This window comes from Mauremys mutica, chromosome 20, assembly GCF_020497125.1.
Source record: "Mauremys mutica isolate MM-2020 ecotype Southern chromosome 20, ASM2049712v1, whole genome shotgun sequence".
Classification (NCBI taxonomy): Eukaryota; Metazoa; Chordata; order Testudines; family Geoemydidae; genus Mauremys; species Mauremys mutica.
The window spans coordinates 22788453-22803009 of record NC_059091.1 but is presented as its reverse complement, the minus strand read 5'-3'; the positions used below and the strand labels follow the sequence as shown (position 1 = coordinate 22803009).

Below are 14557 nucleotides of genomic sequence, written 5' to 3'. Positions count from 1 at the left end.
TTCAGCTGGGGGTCCGGCCGCCTGGGCTCCGTTCCCAAACTCCGCCCCGACCGCGGGCATGTCGCGTCCCCACACTGCGCCTCAGTGTCCCCTCCACATCCTGTGTCTATTCAGCATATGAGCTCTTCAGGGTCCGGGCAGCGCCCGGCGGGACGGGGCCCTGATCTTGGTCGGGGTCTGGGCAGCGCCCGGCCCGGTGGGGGCCCTGATCCCGGGCGGGGTCTGGGCAGCGCCCGGCGGGACGGGGCCCTGATCCCGGTCGGGGTCTGGGCAGCGCCCGGCCCGGTGGGGGCCCTGTTCCCGGGCGGGGTCTGGCCAGGGCCCGGCCGGGGGGCCCTGATCTCGGTCGGGGTCTGGGCAGCGCCCGGCCCAGTGGGGGGGCCCTGATCTCGGCTGGGGTCTGGGCAGCGCCCGGCCCGGTGGGGGCCCTGATCCCGGTCGGGGTCTGGGCAGCGCCCGGCCCGGTGGGGGCCCTGTTCCCGGGCGGGGTCTGGGCAGCGCCCGGCCCGGTGGGGGCCCTGTTCCCGGGCGGGGTCTGGGCAGCGCCCGGCCCGGTGGGGGCCCTGTTCCCGGGCGGGGTCTGGGCGGCGCCCGGCCCGGTGGGGGCTCTGATCTCGGTCGGGGTCTGGGCGGCGCCCGGCCCAGTGGGGGGCCCTGATCTCGGTCGGGGTCTGGGCGGCGCCCGGCACGACGGGGCCCTGATCTCGGTCGGGGTCTGGGCAGCGCCCGGCCCAGTGGGGGCCCTGATCTCGGTCGGGGTCTGGGCAGCGCCCGGCCCGGTGGGGGCCCTGATCTCGGTCGGGGTCTGGGCGGCGCCCGGCCCAGTGGGGGGCCCTGATCTCGGTCGGGGTCTGGGCAGCGCCCGGCCCGGTGGGGGGGCCCTGATCTCGGTCGGGGTCTGGGCGGCGCCCGGCCCAGTGGGGGGCCCTGATCTCGGTCGGGGTCTGGGCAGCGCCCGGCCCGGTGGGGGCCCTGATCTCGGTCGGGGTCTGGGCAGCGCCCGGCCCGGTGGGGGCCCTGATCTCGGTCGGGGTCTGGGCAGCGCCCGGCCCGGTGGGGGCCCTGATCTCGGTCGGGGTCTGGGCAGCGCCCGGCCCGGTGGGGGCCCTGATCTCGGTCGGGGTCTGGGCAGCGCCCGGCCCGGTGGGGGCCCTGATCCCGGGCGGGGTCTGGCCAGGGCCTGGCCCAGTGGGGATCTCAATCGCTTTGAGAGGCTTTAGCCTCCTCCCTGCGCAGGGGCAGCCCCGTGCGCCGTAGCTAAGACGTTCCCCAGGGCTCTCGTCGCTGCAAAGCCCCACGGGCCGATTCCCTCCCCCGGCCCGCGTGACTCAGGCCCCGAGCAAATCCCTGGCTCAACTCGCCCGGTTCTCCTGGAAAATCCAGGCAGCCAGACAAGGTGTCAGTGTCGGAGGCTCCACCCCACCCCTCAGGGCCCGTGGGTATCTCACCCCCTGAGCGTCCGCACCTGCTGTCCAGCCTCCCTTTGCCTAACTTCGGCTTCCAGCCGCTGGGTCGCGGTCGCCCGAGGAGCCCACGATTCCCGGGTTGTTCCCCACGTCGCTACTTGCAGCCTGGGACCGAGCCAGCCCTTCCCCCTCCCTGCGTTACCCGAAAGCCCCGGGGCGAGCGGAGGCCTGGTCTGCCCTACGGCCGTGCTCCCGCCGCTGCACCCAGCTCATCGCACTCCGCCGGGAGAGGCCGGGCCTGGCGGTGCCGTTCGGGCGACGCCGCGTCCCCGGCGACCCTGCCTGACTCCCAGGGGTGCTGGCTGGCCTGGGCCATTTCACAGCTGCTGGGCTGCAGCCGGGGAATGGACGGGAAATGTGAACCCCCGGGGGGGTGGGAAGCTCCAAGCACTGACCTCCCCACCAGGAGCCGGGGGGGGGGGTTAAGTTTGTAGGTTTGTCTCCCAACCCTTTGATCATTCCTGTGGCTCTTCCCCAACCCCCCCCCCCCCCCCCCCCGTGTTTCACAGACGTGCTGGCCACACGCGCCCAGATCCACAGGCCGATTGGCCTTGGCACGGAAGCGGCTGGGGGCAGGGCTGGATTGGGGGGCTGTCCTGCGAGATGCCCCCTAAACCAGCCAGGCTGAAGGGTAGCGCGGCAGCTGCACCGTCACACCACCAGGGGGAGCAGCGACCCTACTCAGTCCACCCCCCCCCCCCCCCCATGCTTGTTTTTGCTGGTAAAAAGGTAATTGATTTGATCCGTGGATCAGGGCCATTGTGCGGCCCCAGGCTGAGCCCCCCAGGTAACCCAGCCGGAGAACGTCCTGGACCTAGAGTCGCGCTGGAGGAAAACACCCATTTGCAATTAAACGAGGAACTGGGCCTGCTAGGCGGGATCAGACCCGAGGCCCATCTAGCCCGGTATCCCGGCTCCGCCTGCTCAGCACCGGCTGCCACAGGGGAAGCTGTTAGACCCCCTGGAGTAGCACCTGGGGGACAATCTGCCCCCTCATAGGTCGCACCGTGCGCTCTGCTGGAGATCCCCTTCAGCCCTGGCACGTCGAGGTACGAGGTTAATACCCCTTCCCGAATTGTCACCAGCATTCATGCCTCCTTTGGCTAGGCTCAGGGTCCGGCTCGCCCTCCCAGCCCTCTTCCCAAGCACCATCCAGTAGCAGTGAGTTCCACTGGCTAACCACGTGGGTATCATTCCTTGCACTGGGTTTGAATTTGCCGCCGCTCCCTGGCGCTGACTGTCCCCCCAAGCTCGCGTCACGAGGCAGGGAGAAGAGACAGATCCTGGGGGAGCTTCCTCCGGCTCCAGCCCCATCGCTGGATAGTCTGAGGTCCCCCTTGGAGATCTCCTGGCGGAGGTAACGCCCGCACTCTGCACGAGAGCCTGCTCGCCCTCTGAGCCCCAAGCCCTGCCCCCAGGGACCAGAGGAGGCCGACTGCCCCCAGGCATTAGAATGGGCTCCGAGATTTTTAAGCATGTGAAGGCAAAATGCACCAATGTGAGGGCTGGTTCCACCCGCCGGGGCCAAGGCCCGGAAAGACTCACTGCTGGGAAAGGGAGCAGCCCGAACGAGGCTCATTTTTCATTAATACAGCAGGTCTTGGAGCTGAGAGCATGGCAGTGGGAGTTGCTTTCCCCGGGACTCCGAAACTCACCTCTCCGCTGGTGGGGCTCATAATTAGCCGGAGGGCCCCTCCGACCGGGGGCAGGAGAACGGTTAGCGGGGGGGGGGGGTGATGTTTCAGTTAAAATGGCAGGTCGGGAATTCAGGGCAGAAGCCACTTGGGGAAGGGACCTACCATAGCACCCGAGAGCCCTGCTCATAAATAGGGACTTCATAGTGCCATGATTTATTAGGTGCATTACGGTAGCGCCAGGAGCCCCAATCTCAGCCCAGGATCCCCTTGTGCCCCCAACCTCCCAGCTGCTGCCCCCCCTCCCCCATCCCCGTGCAGTCATTAAACAAAATTCAATCTTATTCCCTAGGCTCTGGGAGGCCGCCTGGCTGAATGACCAGGGCTCCCTAGCAGGAGTCAGGACTCCTGGGTTCTCCTCCCCACTCTGCCACAGACCTGGTCTCTGAGCTGGGGCAAGTCCCTTTCACATTCGGAGACACGGGGTGAGAGGGGAAACTGAGGCAACGTAGAGCAGGAGCTGTTCCTCACTGCGCAGCACCCAGCCTGACAGAGACCCCAAGCTAAGGAAGCGCTTCCGTGATTCTTCGGCAGAGTCACCCCCGGCAGCTGTTACTTTTCAATCCGCCAGGACACACTTTCAAAGAGCCAGGGGAGAAATAACTTCATTTCAATCCTCTCCTGGGTTAAAGGTTCAAACACAGTGGGGTGTGAATTCCGCATGGAAGACACAGCAAGGGGAATCCCCATTCACCAATGGCAGTATAAGGCATATGACACACACTAGACAGGGGGAGAAACACACTGAAAAGAAATGGAATCTGGTCACAGGCATCAGATTTACAGAACTGATGGATGGAGAGAGAAGAACGGGGTCCCCGAAATGGCAAAGTTACTCAGAGGGTAAATTTACTCCTTCAAAGAGTTGCACAACTTGTGCGTGCTGAGCTGGGAGGGCTGGTTGCTACACTGTGAGATGAGGCCAGGGCCAGCAGCTGTTCTGAATGGAGCCAATTCAGTCAGAGAAGTCCCCCCACCCCCACCCCACTGCTTCTCCTCCCCATCTCCCGTGGGCCTGGCCTAATCCCCACCCCTGCCCCGAGGGTGACAGGAGCTGGGGCACCAGGGAGGGATAACAACAGTTCAGCCTCGGCAAGGGCAGCGGGGTGGGGCCAGGAGGATTATGGGAATGGGCCTGAGACCCACAAACTCATTTCATGGAGATGGAAATTACATCTGGTTCTTTAATGATTAAAGCAAGTCAGAGCCAGCTCCCCCTAGCAGGGAAAGGCCTCATGGCCCAGTCCCCACCCCCCAGCCAGCCAGTTCCCTGCCCCGGGGCCAGAGCAAAGCCAGCACCCCCTAAAGGGGAAAGATGCTGGACCCCCCCCCATCTCTTGCAGTTTATAAAGTCTGAGTATCTCAACCCCCCTCAGACATTTAATAAGGAGGCAGCTGCTGCTGGTCACTGCTGAAGGGGAAAGAGAACCTGCTTAAACCGCTCGCTGCCACTAGGGGGCGCCTGCCTCCGTGCTGCCTGCTCAGCCCCAGTGCAAGAGGGGACCCCCTAGGGGTGGGGTTTTAAGGAGGGATCTCCAGAGGGTTGGGTTCTAGGTGCCACAAGAGCAGGTAGGTTCCAGCACGGGGGGTTCTAGGTGCCACAAGAGCCGGCAGGTTCCAGCACGGGGGGTTCTAGGTGCCACAAGAGCAGGCAGGTTGGGTTCTAGGCATTGCTCATGAGAGGCCAGGTTCTGAGGGGGGTGAGTTGCAGGTACCATCAACAGGCAGGACAGATCCCAGGGGGAGGGGTTCTAGGCACCCCAGGAGGGGAGGGGTTCCCCACAGCAAGGAAGCAGCTAGCACTGGACAAAGGACAGCTGGCCAGGGCCAAGGGGGGGGCTGCTGAAGGGGGGAGATCTAGGATCAAACCCCCTGACACACACACCGGATCAGCACAATACCTCCCCCAAGCTGGGTCTGTGCATCCACTACCCCCCCCCACTGGGGAACTACCAGCCCCCAAAGCACCCTAGTGCCCTCCAAGAGGGGCACTCAGACAAACCCCCCCCCCCCCAGGTCCATTCCCCTCAGCCACAACCCTCCCCCCCCAATTCTGCTGCTGGCCAGCACCCGTCTGGCCCCGAGCGTCCGCGGCAGTCACAGGCCCACGCCCCAGTCCGTGGCGCAGGCAGAGCCGGGCACAGCGTGGCCTCAGTCACTACATGTGTCTCTTCATGTGCAGGGCCAGGTGGTCGGAGCGGGAGAAGGCGCGCTGGCACAGCCGGCACTGGAACGGGCGCTGCCCCGTGTGCTTGCGGTAGTGGCGCGTCAGCTCGTCCGAGCGGGCGAACTTCCAGCCGCAGCCCTCCCAGGTGCAGTGGTACGGCTTCTCGCCTGCCAGGAACAGAGGGAACGTCACCCCAGGCCAGGCAGCCACCTCAGGGATCCAGCACGGAGAAGCAGCCACCTCTGGGGTGGAGCCTGACAGCTAGTTATACAGGGATCCAGCACAGAGATGCAGCCACCTCTGGGGTGGAGCCTGACAGCTGGTTATACAGGGATCCAGCACAGCGATGCAGCCACCTCTGGGGTGGAGCCTGACAGCTGGTTATACAGGGATCCAGCACAGCGATGCAGCCACCTCTGGGGTGGAGCCTGACAGCTGGTTATACAGGGATCCAGCACAGAGATGCAGCCACCTCTGGGGTGGAGCACAGGGGCTGTTTAGCAGCTGCACAGTAAGCCCAGCAAATATTTCGGACGGGAAGCGACGGCTCCTGTACCTACTGCAGGGGAAGTGCAGGGAGGCAGAACGAAAGCCCCAGCCTCAGGGCCGGGGCAGGATGCAGGGACCAGAGCCCGAGGTGTCACCGCTCAGGCATTTTCCACAACCCAAAAGGGACGGGACCTGTCACATCTCAGAGATCCAGCAGCTCCCGCATCGGGAGTCGCCCCTCCCCATCCCACAGCCCAGCACCCCCTGCAATGCAGTGTCCCCCAGAGACCTCCCTGCAGCCCCCTGAAACCCCCCCCGTGGGGTGCCCCATCCCAAGCCCTCCCACTGCAAGCAGCCCCCCTCCTGAGCCCCTCCAAGCCCTCCCCAGAGCACCCCCCACACCCCCTACTCCCCCCAACACTCCCCTCCCGAGCCCCTGCCCCATGCCACCCCCCCAGTGCCCCCCTGGGGCCAGCGCAGGCTGCAGTCGAGCCCCCACCCCCTCACCTGTGTGGGTGCGGAGATGGGCCTTGAGGTGGGAGCTCTTGGTATAGGTCTTGCCGCAGCTGGGGTGGCTGCAGGTGTGGCTGGTGGGGCGCTTGTGGGCCCAGGCCTTGCGGCTCCTCTTGGGCTTGGCCGGGAGCATCCCGGGCGGTGGGGCGGGCGGCGCCAGGAGGCCGAGGGAGCCCGCGGGGGCCGGGGAGGGCTGCAGAGCTGGGCTGCCCCGGTACAGCTGGACCCAGGCTTGGTACTGGCTGTGAGAGGCCTGGCAGCTGCCCCCCAGGCCGTAGGGGGGCGGCTGAGGCAGCTGGCAGTAGGGGGCGCCCCGGGCCAGCAGGGTGGGGGCCAGTGGGGCGTAGCCCCCGTACGTCAGCTGGTAGCCATGTCGCAAGGCCACGGGCCGGGGCTCCCCGTACCCGCCGGGGGGCTGGGCCTCACAGTCCGGCCTGGAGGGGTACGCCAGCAAATGCCCCCCAAAGGTGCCCGCGCCCCCCTTTTCCTGCCCCCGGGCATAGCCAGGAGGCACCGAGCTGCAGCCCAGGGGCTCGTCCCCCAACAGGAGCTCGGCTACCAGGCTGGGGGGGCCCGGCAGCCCAGCCCCCGCCGTGTACCCGCCTGGGCTCTGCCCCGTGTAGGCGTCCGCCTGGCATAGCCCGGGCCCTGCCTCGAACCCCCCGCCAGGGCCGGGGCCACCGGCCTCCGTGCTGGGGAAATTGCTGAGCAGGAAGTCCAGGTCCCAGCAGGATTCCTCGTCCCCTTGCTTGAGCTGCAGGGAGCCGTGGGGCTGGGCCAGGTCCACGGGGCCGGGCGCTGCGGGGTCCGGGGCGTCTTCCACCTTCCACCACTAGAGAGGAAACCAACAGGCTCCATCAGGCCAGAGGAGACGTTGGGAGAAGGGACTAGTGGTTAGAGCCAGGACTCCTGGGTTCCCTCCGTAGCTCTGGGAGGGGAGTGGGGGCTAGTGGTCAGAGCAGGGGGCTGGGAGCCAGGACTCCTGGGTTCTAAGCTCAGCTCACACCCACATTAAGCCCGTCCTGCCCCTTTTCCAGCTAGATTGTTTTACTGAGCGAAATTCCAGAGACCAACTGGCCACAAACCTCCCCCCTGGCCCAGCCCCCACCCCCCCAGGCCCATGGGATCAGCTCCAACATTGCCGTGCTGGGACCCAGAGATAAGAGAACCTGTTATCAGGACCCCGCAGCAGCTCCTGGCGGAGCAGGGGGACGGGGCCGTTCCGGCTGCCCGGAGGGGAGAGCGCCCCGGGATGGGGCTCGCAGGCAGGATGTTAAAGGAGAGGTGGGGGCCCCCCCCGCGTGCAGACACTCATCTCGCAAGGGAGTTGGGCTGCTCTCAGCCCCAGCCCCTCGCCAGGCTCAATAAAGCCCCCAGAGAAGAGGCTCAGCTGATGCTCAGTAATTAGGGCTGGGAGAGCAGGGGCTGCGGGTCGGGAGTGAGGGGCACCGGCAGGGCTGTGGGAAGGGACCCCAGGGCTGGGCTAGCAGGGGGCTGCGGGTCGGGAGTGAGGGGCACCGGCAGAGCTGGGGAAGGGGACCCCAGGCTGGGATAGTGGGGGGGACACTGCAGGGATTGAGGGGCACAATTCACTGGAAGCTCCTTTAAGCTGAACTTTGGGATTCCGCCCCCCTGAACTAGGAATGGAACCCAGGCATCCTGCCCCCCCAGCCCCATGCGCTGTGGCTTAGCAGGACCCACCCACCCAGTGAAACCTCCCCCTCGGGAAGGGCCCCCCCTCCAGCGACCAGGTGCCTCCTGCCTGCGGCCTGTCTTACCCCAGGGCCCTCGTGGGCTCCGGGCAGGACACTGCGGCCATTGCTTTGCCCATGCAATTCAGCAGAGCTGGGGTGGGGCTGGATGGGGGGGGGGCCAAGGAAAAGTCTCTTCCTGCCCCCCCCAATCACTTCCCTGCCTAGACCGACAGAGCCCAAACCTTCCTGCCCCCCAAGAACACGGAGCCTGGGAATGCAGCCACCTCTGGGGAGCAGCTCAGCTGCAGCCTCACACCAGAGAGGGGAGACACCCCCCCCCTCGCAGTTCCACCCCTTGGAGCAAATCCATCGAGCCCCAGAGCCGGCCGAGCCAGGGAGGTCAGGGGCAGCTCCTGCCCCCCAGCCCCCCCTTACCTTGAGGATCTCCGACTGCTTCTCCTGGAAGTGGCAGAAGCCGGCCAGGCTGCTGATGGAGGGCAGGACGGCGTCGGCGAAGGCCATGGCCAGCCGGGCCCCAGCTCAGGGCCGGGGGGGGGGGGGGAACCAACCCCTCCAACTCCCTTCCCCTCCACCCACCCTGCCCCCCTCACGTGCTCCTCGCTCCTCCACCCCCCCAGCTGCCGGCTGCCTCGAGCCACCTTCTGAGCAGAGCTTCCCCCCGCCCCAAACGCTGCATTTCCCTCTTTCCCGCCCCCCTCTCATTGGCTGGCCAAGGTGATAAGGGGAACCTCTTGGCCAATCAGAATGAGGGGTGTGGCCCATGGGGGGGCTAGCTGGGGACTTGGTTAATTTCACTCAAGGGGGGGGTCCCAGCTGACTCAGGGCTGGGAAATTATCTCAACCCCCCCCCCCCCCAGGGCTCTCAAAGCAGCTGCAGATTCTGCCCCACTCAGGGGCTGATTTATAAAGGGGTAGAGCCCCCCTTCCCCCCCCTGCATTGGCAGCCACTAGACTCAGCCCCCAGGTGCCTCTCGTGGGGCCCATCAGGAGCCGGGGCTGCTGCCCATTGGGGGATGATTGATGCCACTTGGTAGCCCCCTCCCATTGGGAGGCAGGTGGATGCTGTCAGGGAGTCAGGACACCCCCCAGCTCAGGGAGGGGAGTGGGGGCTAGTGGTTAGAGCAGGGGGCTGGGAGTCAGGGTTCCTACATACTATTCTTGCCCCTCACCTGCTGGGTGACTTTGGCCAAGTCACACACACACGCCGCCTTGGTGCCTCAGTCCCACCTCCTGTGAAATGGGGGCACTGCTACAGGCGTCGTGACCAGAGCGGCGTGGAAGGTTTCTGGTTGACTGGTCGGAGGCGAGGAGCCTCCCCCACCACAGCACAAGGCCAGGGCCTCCAGGTGGGAAGGAGGGAGTATGAATCACAGGAGGTCGGGGGATGGAAGGTGCCACCTAACTACAAATCATTGTCATGCCCCCAGACAGGTTCTAGTGGGTGAAACAAGGCCCAGCACAGGTCACACAGTAGAGCTGGGGAGGGAACCCAGGAGTCCTGCCTCCCTGCCCCCTACTCTGCCCACTAGACCCCACTCCCCTCCCAGAGCTGGGGATAGAACCCAGGAGTCCTGCTCCCAGCCCCCCCCGCTCTAACCACTAGACCCCATTCCCCTCCCAGAGCTGGGGAGAGAACCCCGGAGTCCTGGCTCCCAGCCCCTGCCCCTCCGCTCTAACCACTAGACCCCACTCCTCTCCCAGAGCTGGGGAGAGAACCCAGGAGTCCTGGCTCCCAGCCCCCCCCCGCTCTAACCACTAGACCCCACTCCCCTCCCAGAGCTGGGGAGGGAACCCAGGAGTCCTGCCTCCCTGCCCCCTACTCTGCCCACTAGACCCCACTCCCCTCCCAGAGCTGGGGAGGGAACCCCGGAGTCCCTTAATTCTCTGTCCCCCTAACCCTGCCTGCCCTGGATTTTTATACCGCTCTATTTTCTCTCTTCCGGCCTCAGGCCCTTTCAAATTTCATCAAAGGAAACAAGGAACCAGAAATTCTGAGAATTTCCTGAGAAACAAAACAAGATTCAGGGAACCCCACCCTCCTGACCCCAACCAAGAGAGGGAGTGCAGTCCTAGTGGTTAGAGCAGGGGGCTGGGAGCCAGGAACCCTGGGTTCTCTCTGTAGCTCGGGGGAGTGGGGTCTAGTGGTTAGAGCAGGGGGCTGGGAGCCAGGAACCCTGGGTTCTATCCCCAGCTCTGGGTGCAGCGTGGGGTCTAGTGGTTAGAGCGGGATGCTGGGAGCCAGGACTCCTGGGTTCTCTCTGTAGCTCGGGGGAGTGGGGTCTAGTGGTTAGAGCAGGGGGCTGGGAGCCAGGACTCCTGGGTTCTCTCTGTAGCTCGGGGGAGTGGGGTCTAGTGGTTAGAGCAGGGGGCTGGGAGCCAGGACTCCTGGGTTCTATCCCCAGCTCCGGGTGCAGCGTGGGGTCTAGTGGTTAGAGCGGGGGACTGGGAGTCAGGACTCCTGGGTTCTCTCTGTAGCTCGGGGGAGTGGGGTCTAGTGGTTAGAGCAGGGGGCTGGGAGCCAGGACTCCTGGGTTCTATCCCCAGCTCCGGGTGCAGCGTGGGGTCTAGTGGTTAGAGCGGGGGACTGGGAGTCAGGACTCCTGGGTTCTCTCTGTAGCTCGGGGGAGTGGGGTCTAGTGGTTAGAGCGGGGGGCTGGGGGCCAGGACTCTGGGTTCTGATCCTGACTGACTGAAGCAGCTATTTACTCTCCTATTCCCTGGTGGCTCTGGCTCCCATTGCCCCACACCCAACCCCTCAGGTCAGGCCTTCCCCCTTTCCCAAAACCCGACCCGCTGCTTTCAGGGAAGCGCATGGACGTAGCTCACCATCCACCTGGGCTTTATCGGGCTGCCCCAGCGCGGCCCGGCCGCCGGCCCCAGCTCTGATACGGGGGCAGAGCAGCAGATAAACCCCCTGGATCTGCTCCGGCTCCAGCAGTGGGGAACGTTCCAGCTGAGACACGGGGCAGACAGGCCCCGGCGGGCAGGGGCGCGAAGGCTGGGCTAGAACGGGGCTGCAGGTCGGGATTGAGGGGCACCGAAGAGCTGGGCTGGGGCCCAGGCCTGGAATAACCAAGGGGGGGGAGGGACGGGGTCAGCTTCACGTCCCCAAATCCTGGGTCTGCGTCCGAGGTGCCTTGGCCTCTGGGGGTTTGGCGATGGGTTTTGACCCACCCGGCAGCCCCAGGGGTCACCGGGGGAACAACACACCTGATTCCCACTGCAGTGGGGAGCCCCCCCTTGGGGGTCCCCTCTGCCTGCCCCCAGCCTCGCTCTCACTCCTGATCCCAGAAGCCATTGAATCTCTCCCCTGCCCCACGGGGCACAGAGAAGGGGGCAGATGAGCCGGGGGAGGGGGGGCTGAGTGTTTCCTTCGCTCTGTCCCAGCCCAGCAGCCACGGCCTGACGCCTGCATGAGACGAGCTCGCCAGGCCTCAGCCCAGTCGGTTCTAACCTCCCACCATGGAGCCTCCAAGGGGTCTGGGGGGGATCCCAGCCCCAGGGCGATGCCTGCACAGAGGTGGGGAGCCAGGATCAGGGCCCCCCCCAGCAGCTCCCCCAGTTCCTGGGGCTGACGGCGGTTAGGAGCTGCTGGGCCCTAATCTGCAGCTCCTGTCGCACCAGACCATGTGTGAGCCCTGATTAGCACGGGGGGAGGGGGGCTGTGAGATCAGAGCCCTGCCAGGAGCTCTGAGCGCTCGAGGGGCTGCCAGAGACCAGCCTCGCACCCACACGGGGAAAGGGTCGGGATCCTTATCCCCATGGTGCAGAGCGGGAAACCGAACCTGAGCTCTCCCAGCGAGTCAGGACAGAGCCAGGAATAGAACCCAGGAGTCCTGACCCCCAATCACGCTGCTTTGGGCTAGCAGGGGGCTGCGAGTCGGGAGTGAGGGGCACCAGCAGAGCATGGGGGGGAGCCCAGGGCTGGGCTGGCAGGGGGCTGCGGGTCGGGAGTGAGGGGCACTGGCAGAGTTACGGGGAAGCCCGGGGTGGGCTAGCAGGGGGCTGCGGGTCGGGAGTGAGGGGCACCGGCAGAGCTGGGGAGGGGGGGAGCCCAGGGCTGGGCTAGCAGGGGGCTGCGGGTCGGGAGTGAGGGGCACTGGCAGAGTTACGGGGAAGCCCAGGGCTGGGCTAGCAGGGGGCTGCGGGTCGGGAGTGAGGGGCACTGGCAGAGTTACGGGGAAGCCCAGGGGTGGGCTAGCAGGGGACTGCGTGTCGGGAGTGAGGGGCACTGGGAGAGTTAGGGGGAAGCCCAGGGGTGGGATAGTAGGGGGCTGCGGGTCGGGAGTGAGGGGCATCGGCAGAGCTGGGGGGAAGCCCAGGGGTGGGATAGTAGGGGGCTGCGGGTCGGGAGTGAGGGGCACCGGCAGAGATGGGGGGAAGCCCAGGGGTGGGCTAGCAGGGGGCTGCGGGTCGGGAGTGAGGGGCACCAGCAGAGCATGGGGGGGAACCCAGGGGTGGGATAGCAGGGGGCTGCGGGTCGGGAGTGAGGGGCACTGGCAGAGTTAGGGGGAAGCCCAGGGGTGGGATAGTAGGGGGCTGCGGGTCGGGAGTGAGGGGCACCGGCAGAGCTGGCGGGAAGCCCAGGGGTGGGATAGCAGGGGGCTGTGGGTCGGGAGTGAGGGGCACTGGCAGAGTTAGGGGGAAGCCCAGGGGTGGGATAGTAGGGGGCTGCGGGTCGGGAGTGAGGGGCACTGGCAGAGTTACGGGGAAGCCCAGGGGTGGGCTAGCAGGGGGCTGCGGGTCGGGAGTGAGGGGCACTGGCAGAGTTAGGGGGGAGCCCAGGGGTGTGATAGCAGGGGGCTGCAGGTCGGGAGTGAGGGGCACTGGCAGAGTTAGGGGGAAGCCCAGGGGTGGAATAGCAGGGGGCTGCAGGTCGGGAGTGAGGGGCACTGGCAGAACAGTGCCCCCTGCACACACGGGCCCTGCCAGGGCCAGGCGGGTAGAAAAGGGGAAGTGATTCGTTCCCCAAATTTGACCGGTTGTGGTTCCTCTGGCCCGTGTCTCTGCTGCCACAATGAGCCATGTGACACCCCACCCCCACCCAGGGCATGACCCCTGCCAGCCACAGACCACGCAGCAGGCGGCAGGTGCCAGGCCCTCGGGGCCGGCCCTGCCTGTGGCCTTTTGCCTTCTAGATGCCCCCAAAGTGAGGGTGGGGCATGGCAGGGAGAGCTCCCCCCATACTGCCCCCCAACAGATCTTCCTGTGCCCCATAGGGACCCAGCTCCCCTCTGACCTCACCCCCACTCCCAGAGAACCATTGGTGGGAGCAGTGGGGTCCCCCATACTTCCCTATGCAGCCAGGCTGTCTCTGCTTGTGAGATGATCCCTTGGCTCTCCTCCTCCTGCCCCACACAGGGGCCACCAGAGCTGTGGGGCCCACTGAGTTGCCACAGGGCAGCTCCCCCTGCTAAGAGCAATGGGCTTAGGCTCTCATCTGACTCAGGCAGCATCTCTGGGTTCAAGAGCCTTCTCCACTGCGTGCAGCTCCCGCCTCCCCATACCTCTCTGCATTAGAGCTCAGCTGGAGCCCCCCTCTCAAAGCCCCCCCTCTTTGAGGGAAGGAGTGACCCTGCGCATGAGCCTCTGAGTAGGTGAACTGGATTCTGCTGAGTTTAGAAATTCTGTGCAAGAAAGAGTTAAAGGGTCTTTTTAAAAGTGGGTGGGAAGATTGGCAGGGTGGCAGTTTGGCGTAGTGGTTAGAGCTTCAGCCTAGACTGGGACACCTGGGTTCTATTCCCAGCTCTGCCCCCGCTGTGCTTCACAACACTGAGCCAGTCCCTTCCCCCCATTGGTGCCTCAGTTTCCCCTCCCACCTTCTGTAGATTTAGGCTGTGAGCTCTTTGGGGCAAGGGCTGTCGCTCATTCTGTGTCTGTGCCAGGAACAAGGGGGCCCCGATCTCAGTCAGGGTCTGGGACAATGGGGCTGGTTGCAGATGTGCCCATTTCACAGAAAGTAAATAAACAAGGAGAGAGTTGGGGTGGTTTAGGGCATGACCTGCCTGGGCCATGACCTCCCAGGCTGCGGCATCATGTCACGGGGACCTTTTCACCTCCCTTATCGGGCTGTTTGTGTCGTCTGCCCATCCCCTCCCAGCAATTTGAGGAAGTGGGGGCTGTTGCACTCTTTCCACATTCCAACCTCAAGGGTTTTTCTGAGAACCCCCCCCCCCTTACCCCCATGCTCGGGGCGGAGACCCAGGGCCGCTCCCCTCCCACTTGGGGCTTCCACTGCCAAACGCCTTCCCTGTGCTCCCAGGAGAGGGGTCGGTGTCATCTCCCTGGGGAAACTGAGGCACAGAGAGGGACAGTCACTTGCCCAATGTCACCCAGTGAGTCAGTGGCAAAGGTGGGAACAGAACCCAGGAGTCCAGGACACCCAGCCCCCCGCCCCCAGGAACTGGGAATAGAACCCAGGAGGAGCTCTAACTCCCAGGCCCCTTCCTCACGGTGCTGTCTGGGGTGGGGGGAGCCCAGGGCCGGGCTAGTAGGTGCTGGGGGTCAGGAGGG

The 14557-nt window shown here is 65.4% G+C and overlaps 1 protein-coding gene across 2 annotated transcripts; it reads right to left on the bottom strand.

Moving 5' to 3' along the window:
- Window positions 1-3421: 3421 nt before the first annotated feature.
- Window positions 3422-8762, bottom strand: KLF1 (Kruppel like factor 1). Of its 2 annotated transcripts, XM_044994906.1 has the most exons (4): window positions 8459-8762; window positions 6628-7161; window positions 6324-6592; window positions 3422-5494 (listed from the first exon to the last, which is right to left on the bottom strand). In XM_044994906.1, exons 1-4 carry the CDS (start codon window positions 8543-8545, stop codon window positions 5188-5190), a joined length of 1197 nt encoding a protein of 398 aa, XP_044850841.1. In that variant the 5' UTR covers window positions 8546-8762; the 3' UTR covers window positions 3422-5187. The 2 variants fall into 2 exon arrangements, with proteins under 2 accessions (XP_044850841.1, XP_044850842.1); XM_044994907.1 differs by having other exon boundaries at window positions 6324-7161; window positions 8459-8748.
- Window positions 8763-14557: the final 5795 nt, after the last annotated feature.